General features: G+C 39.1%; 1 protein-coding gene across 19 annotated transcripts in view; it reads right to left on the bottom strand.

Moving 5' to 3' along the window:
- SYTL2 (synaptotagmin like 2) overlaps positions 1-7,854 on the bottom strand; it is an 80,748-nt gene continuing 72,894 nt past the window's right edge. For all 19 annotated transcript variants that reach the window (XM_005287541.5, XM_024107510.3, XM_005287542.5 and 16 more), the window contains 5 exons: positions 7,441-7,611; positions 6,041-6,119; positions 4,623-4,722; positions 3,672-3,877; positions 1-1,312 (listed from right to left, as the gene is read on the bottom strand). In XM_005287541.5, coding sequence (XP_005287598.2) covers positions 1,167-1,312; positions 3,672-3,877; positions 4,623-4,722; positions 6,041-6,119; positions 7,441-7,611 — 702 coding nt within the window. In that variant the 3' untranslated portion in view covers positions 1-1,166. The remainder of the gene's footprint in view (positions 1,313-3,671; positions 3,878-4,622; positions 4,723-6,040; positions 6,120-7,440; positions 7,612-7,854) is intronic.

Genomic DNA, 7,854 nt, shown 5'->3' with positions numbered 1-7,854 from the left:
TGCATCATATGCATTTATTTTGAGTACTGTGACTTTCAATAATGCAATATGAAAATTTTACAGATATATGAAATGCAAATATAGTATAATTGGTCAGATGTACTATATTTTATTTATTTATATTGTATTTTAATTGAGCAGTTACTTCTCTGAACACAACTATAGCTTTAATAGGCTGCTTTTAGTTAAAAACAGTGTAAGAATAATACATTTATATGTTTTTTACATTCAAACTTTTAGTTACATAAAATGCTATAGAATTGAAATTTGCTTGCTATTTCATACGGTGCAGGTTCTTTAAAGAACTACCCAATTCCTGCTGTGTTGTAGTGGTGGCACCAAAGTGCATACAAAAGTCTTGACACACCCAAAAGACCAATCCAACAATAGACTTGGGTACAGATAGTGTCTACGCTTAAAATAAATATCCAATTTATTCATCAATAATAAAATGAGCAACTTAATGGGTGAAGAGATCCTTCAGAGTAACATTTAAATACAGTAAATTCAACTTCATTGCGTCCATACAGAATCTATAATTTAGAGATACGATAACAAAACTAGTATATGTACTACATATACAGTCAAACCCTCTTTATGGCCCAAGCTCTGAGAACTTAAAACTATAGATGGAATTCCCCATCATGAACTCTAGCAAAGGGTGTAACCGCCAGAGACTTGAACATACCATTAAAATTAAGCTGCAAACTCACAGTGAATATGAATATAGCGACCTATTGTCAGCTTATTTGAAGTACCACACAAAAGACCCTGGGAAATAGACTAAGTTGTTGCTTTTTGGGTGCATTATTTAGCGAATCACCAACATTTTGCACTATTACAGGTGACCCCACACACAAACACACCCCTTGTAATTGGACCACTGAATTTCAATAGTATATTCTTTATTTAGTTCATTTTCAGTGAGCAAGAAGTAAAAGGCCTTTAGTTTAAAAAAAAATAATCTGAAAGCTGAAAAGTTTAATTTGCATTACGTAGTAACATTTAGCAGCACAAAATAAAATAACAGAACAGAGGCTGTCTACAGATCTACTGTAGTACACACACTTTTATAGAATTCCTCCAAGTTCCTCATTTTATTATTTCCTTCCCCTTCCAAGATCCAACAAGTAAACATTTTGGACACTAGCAATTAGAAAGTCATCTTATTTTGTCAACTTTGCTACCATTATCATCCGGAGTGGCAGTGTATCTTCTACCCATGTGTTTGGCGAGCTCATCATTCTCTCCCATAGGGTGGTTTCATCTGAAGTGGAGTCCATCCAGTCCACTGCAGTACCATAGCTTTTGCCTTAGAAAAACATAAGATATTATTTAAAAGGAAACTTTAAGCACTTTTTTAAAATTGCCACCACAGTTAAGAGTAGACTCTAGGGCAAATCTCCACACATGAACATAAATCAGCAATTTCCCCTCTTCTGAAAGCTTTTGACTTACCCTACAGAGTTAGCTGACAATTTTCATGGTGTGATTCTGCATTTTCTATACATGTACAACTCCCATCAAACCCAATTAATGGGAGTTGTGCCTACATAGGAACTAGATAACATCTCAGTATTCTCATGTGTTTGGTTTTTCTTGTTTGCTATTTATTAGCTCATCTTGTCAGGATCCCTAGTAAATAAGAAAGTAAGTCAATATTTTCAAACTTTGGTTCCTAAAGTTAAGCATCTAAATCAGTGGCCTGATTTTCCCATTGACAGAAGCTGTGGTTGCTCAGTACCTCTTGGGAAGAAAAAAAAATAGCATCAGGTCACTGATTCAGATACCAAAATGTAAGTTTAGCTGCTTAATTTCAGGAGTCAAGTTTGAAATTTGTGACCCCAATTTTTAAATTTGCTTTTGACTATTATAATCCTAATGAACTGTACTAAAAAGTTCTCTTCTCTGGGAAAAGTCACTTTTCCATGAGTTTGCTAAAGAAACTTTAAACACTTTTTACTTGTTGTCTTCAGTTTGGGAAAAGAAGGCATTTCCTCTCCCCGGGCTGAATTGTCATTTTGCGGTGAGATGGTTTCACTATGAAAGTGACAAAGAGGATCAGGGGAAAAAAATCAAGTTCACTTTTACTTGGGGAATATTCATATTTTAATTTTAAAATGTTTATTTTCAACACACACAATTTTTACTGTCAAGAAAGAAGGCCAAATTTCTCCTTGAAACAAAACCTTGAGTATTTGGGAACACATTAATTTTAGCAAAATTGATCATTTCACACAGTTCTACTGAAAGGGTCTATTCTCAACACTAGAAGCATGTACAACTCTACTTATTTATCACACATTGATGTTGAGCTTACTGCCTTAGTGTCTAGCTGCCCCACAATTTTAAAAACACCAAGACTTGCGGACATTCACTTTCAGTTAACTTTAGTAGGCATGACATAAGAGAATTGGGATTTAAGTATTTACTCAAGTTTAATGTTGCCACAAATCTTATTTTTAGACTGGAGTTTTTCACATGTGCTCCAGTTGTCCTTCTTTTAAATTTATGCTCTGAACATCACACTTCAATTTCCATAAGAACACTGTTTGCTAAATACTAAGCTAATTCAGAGGACAGTAAACCATGCCAGAATGTACCTAGCCCATGGTGCATGTTATATATGGATGTAAGATGATTGGAATTTACTTCATGATTCGGCAATGTTTGATTTAATTATTCCTATCTTAGCATGTGTAACTAATAATTTCAAGATTATCCAGCCACGGTATTAATGTTCAGAGATAGATTTACCAAATGGGGTACACCTCAGGGAAAATAAATGTATTTTTGCAAACTTAGAAAGATTTAGCAATAACCTTGCTAAGATCTCACTTAACTGGGTTTCCATAGGGGAAAAAAAATTGTCATGTTAATGGCCAAGGAGTGCACACAAGGAAAGAGTTGAAAGAAACACACCTCAGAAATTGGGGTTTTCTGCTTTACATTTATTGTATGCTAAATTCCTCTCTCTTCTTTTGCTGCTCTGGTCACACTTCTCTGAGTCCCTTCTCTGACTTCCTGTTTTTTATACTGCCTCTTATTCAACCTCTACAAACCTCATCTTCCAGGCCCCCTCCAATCTTGCCTCAACATATATCTGCATTTTTATTTTCTTCTTTCCCCACCTCCCTTTTTACCAATCTCCATCTTCTATCCACCAAACTTCACTCTTACGTTGCCTCTTCTGCCGAAAGACACTTCACATTTCTCCCATATGCACCTCTTCTCTTCCTCAATTCCCTTCTTTAAACCCCCTTCTTCCATGAATCCCTCCTCCGAGCACTGCCTTTTTCACATCATGGTTGTGTGTCTGAATCAGTTCACAAATTGATAGCAAGTTTTTTGGTGCAGAGACTGTGTATTCCGTGCTTTGTAAAGTGCTATGTACATTTATGGAAAGAGAGACATAAGATTTCTAATCTAATCTGAGATCTTCTCTAACTTGCCTGTACCCCTTAACAGGACCCTACTCCTGCTCTGTGACTGTGTACTGCATTTTGGGATCCCCGCTGCATGAAAGGTGACTTTCTAAATTAAGCCTAATGCCTGCAAGTTTGCTCAGTGATATTTTGCACACAGAGGGAAAAATGGAGAGGCAAGACAAGTAAATGAAGATCCAGGTTGTATTTTGCAAGTTAAGGATTAATTTAATAAATGATCAGTACCTGTTCCCATTCCTATCCTGAGACCTCCCAGAAAGCGATTGGCTAGTTTGTTGTGGTCCCAGACTGTAAGTTCTACACATGCTTCTTTCAAATCATCAGCTCTAAAGCCATCATAAACCATGGTGTGGTTGAACACTGGGCTTGTAGTTTTTGCCACTGCTCTTGTTTTCTGGCGACTTTTCCTACTAGTATCTGGAAGAATGGTACTTTGGAAAGAGAAAACACTGGCAGATTATATTAAAAAAACTGAGGGCTACATTAACATTCTCTTTTATATGAATAATATAGCTACAGGTTGACATTCTCATTAATATACTATGGGCTCTGAGATTGGGGGAAGAGGAAACGTGCCCACCCTCTTCAGAGAACCTGAGGTCAGGGCTGTTGGAACTAATCACCTCCACACCTCAGAAGATGGAAGAGATAGGTGGATGGGGCAGGGAGGAGACTTAGGAGAACTCAGTTATTGATTTCCAGCCAGTGAGTGCCCTGCTTGTCTTGCTGCTGCCAGAGATTCCTCAGTCACTTGGTCTCTAATGCCCTCCCTATGGCTTTATAATCCCCTGCCAGGAGGGAGGGAGAGGAGACAGGGCAGTTTTCCCTCCTTTCCCACCTACTGCATGGCTTCCCTCCAAGTAGGACATCCATCCATCCACTCCAACCTGGTTTGTTTAAAATGCACAATAAATAAAGCTAGTTGCATTAGAGTTAGCCCTGGTGGTTGATGGGAATGGCAGTCAGTTTTGACTAGCCAGTCAGTCAACCAGGAAGTCGGGGCATAAAGTGCAAGGTTGGAACTCGCCATATACATGGTGTCCCACGGGTGAGTGAAATGCATCAGCCCCACAGGGCATCTTGCAAGGCAGCATCTGGGAAGTCTCTCACTCTCACATGCATGAATTAAGGGAGGATTAATTAGCATAATTTTATTCATCCCACTATTGTGGTTACCATTTAACAAAAGAGTTGATCTTGTTGCCCCTCAGGAGAGGGAGGTCATTGCATTCCTTCACCCAGATGTGGACCTCTCCAGTGGACGGGGTCTTGTTACCTTCGGAAGAGACAAATAGGAAACCAATATTCACTCCCCTTAGAAATTAAATGTGAGCGGCAAAAGGAGGGAAGAAGTCAGAGAAGGTGACTGTTTAAATTTGGGAGGAAATAAATTCACAGCCATCATACCAAACAAAGGCATTTGTACTGTATGTATGCTAAACAAATCCCGAAGAAAGCAGACAGAAGGGCAGGTGCATTTCCCTGTAGTTTCAGTTGGATGAGGTTATTCTAGACTTCCTGTCCCAAATCCTCACTTGCTGTTGTACTGTGCCACATTCCTCCTCAGAAATGGCAAAATTTCAATGGCAGGTGAGGTAACTCCTATCCTCTAATACTTACCCTCTCTTTTGTGGGAAATAGTAAATAGGTGCACAATTTGCTTGTTTTGCATACACACTGGCACAACTGGGGCCAGCTTTACAACTTACCTGCCTGCAGCTGGTGTGAACTAATACTCAAAGAGCACCCAAAGATAAGATTTAAGTGCACATGCCAAAGCATCTAAATGGTCACTGATCTGATCTTGAGAGGATTCCTCTACTCTTCTTCTTACTTCCCAATTGCCTCCATCGTGCCCAACTCAGCTACCGAAGATGCTGACAGGAAGGAGTGAATTTGTTTCTTATTGGGTGCCAGCCCACCCCAGCCAATTATTAATTGTCAGATAACAAATGACTCAGATCATTATCACTATTATAAACTAGGTACTAAGCAATTTTTGTTCTTTCCCATATTCACTGCCTCTTGAGCTCAGTGCACAGCTACTGTTTGCTTAGCATACGGGTGTTTGCCTGACTGTTAATGAGCACTACAGTAACTAGTGGTGAAGCAGGATCTCATTCCTCCTGCTCTATTAGGTATGTAATCCAACTAGTCGCTAAAAGCCCATGCTGTCATCCAGGTGTAATTCCTAACGTCGTGTGTATAAAAAAAAGCTGAAAATAGCTGAGAACTTAAACTGAATGGTAACAGACTGAATCCCAATGATGACTGAGCCCGATGATATTGTAAAACAAAAAGAGCTCTCAACTGTGCTTGTAGCGGTTTCCATCACTTAATTCCGATTCAGACATTCTAGACTTTGGAGTGACAATCTTGGAATCTTACTACATAGATTTATATAACAAGAGTGTCTTGCTTCCTTAATAAAAAACACTGAAAAAGTCATGGTCCTGAAGTGAGTTCATGGTCAGGTAAGCTTGATTCTATAGAAAAATTTCTACTCTTTAGGAAAAAGGTAGTTGAACTTTGGGAAATATATTCCCAAGAGGCTATCGAAACTAAAATAAACAAAATAAAGAATGAGCACATACCCCCGACAGGCTGTGGGACATACTGAAGGGCTAGTTTAATCTCTCCTCTGTTCTCTAGTTCAAGAGCTGCTGATGGAGTCTGAAAATTAAAACAAAAAACTCTGGTCACGTCCTGGTATAATGCAATACCCCTTTTTATAGCATTCCTTGTGTGTCTCACTTGTAATGAGGCAATGCCAGAAAGCAGGAAATTTTGCTTTGATACTTATTAGAAATTCTACTTCACACACATGGGTAGCCATTATAGATTACATGTACAAATTGCTATGCAAAAGTTTTCTACAGGAGTGATAGGTTTTAGTGAATTATGATGTGAAGCAGAATTTCTCTATTGACAACTGAAGATTTTCTTGCATTCTTACCTTCCTCAGTTTGCAGGCAAACAAGAGTTTATGGGAGGAGTTTAACCCCTGGAGTGCACCTTCAGATGTAGATAGGTGCCTCTTTTGCTAAGGTACTGATAAAGCCCTATGATTGTAGATCATTCTCAAAAGAGATTTCTCCACAGTTTTGCTGCCCTCCCACCCTTCATTGTGTCATGTCTAAAATTAGAACATATGCTCTTTGGAGTAGTAGCCTTTTCTTATGTGCATTTGGAAGCACCTAGCACACTTTTGAGCACTGTAAAAAGTAACATGCAGACTAAAATACCAAACCAACTTTCAAAAATAGGTAGGCTCTAAGCAGATAGAATGCTTGTTACTATCCTGTAGAACTACTTTAATTAGAAGACCACTTGCCACCTCTTTGGCTTTTGGCTAAGGCCTTACCTACTTACTTGCAGAAAATTTTAAACCAGTTTAGTTAAACCAATGCAAAAAGGCTGTGTGGACACAATTTGATTTAGAAGTAGTGGTTTACTTAAAATTTAGCTAGAATTGACTTAGGCCAGTTGTAAACCAAGTTGAGAGTGCCCACACAGCCTTTAGCTATACCAGTACAGTGTTCTCTGGAAGACATGTCCTTGGATCAAGCGTAGCATCATTTTAATATGTATCCTGTATATATAAATTACTCTATCTGCAAGGGGATGCAATTGATGGTCTATGCCTCCAGTAATAATATGTAGCCACAAAGGCTGGAAGTTCAACTTGGGATTCCCATTCCTCAGACTGGTCGAGAGAACAGAGTCAGACTCCTGGGGGTACAAACTGCTTCTCTCTGAAAGCATCCCTACTGGCAAGCCACTCATTGGCACAAGGAAAGGTCTCAACATTGTATGTCTTATCTGCCTGCCTGCAAGAAGCATTTCTATAACTGTAGCCACAACAAAAATGCTCAAGCAGGAAAAAAATGAGAGAATGGGGGACCTCAGAATATAAAGATGGGCAGAAGCCTGTGACTGGATAGAGATCACGTCTCATTCGTACATGCAATACAATAAACACCTAAGAACTTACCCTAGGCTTAAGCAGGTACCAGTTCATCTGCTTATTCAGTTTGTCATTCCAGTCCCATGTTCCCAAATCAAGTTCCACCTCACCTAGGAAACTATTGCGCCCAAAGGTATCATTGTGCCAGACAGAGAGATTCAGTCTCTGGGTCTTTACCAGTGCCTTGTCAATTTTATACTGCAAGAAGAGTGAAGCAAAAGAATTACAATTTAAACAAGGCAGCAGAGACGCTGGAACAAATTGTACAGTGGGGGTGCGGAAAGCCATTGAACCAAACTGTAAACCCCGTATATAATGGAAACCACTTAAAGCCAGGGGGTGCAGCAGCACCTAAGCAAAGGACTATTTCATCAACACTCAAGAATCCAGGAGTGATCGAGAATTGGATTTCCCAGTACGACTGGCCTTCTCCTTTCAACA

Source organism: Chrysemys picta, chromosome 1, assembly GCF_011386835.1.
Source record: "Chrysemys picta bellii isolate R12L10 chromosome 1, ASM1138683v2, whole genome shotgun sequence".
Classification (NCBI taxonomy): Eukaryota; Metazoa; Chordata; order Testudines; family Emydidae; genus Chrysemys; species Chrysemys picta.
This window is presented reverse-complemented; position numbering and strand designations above follow the sequence as displayed.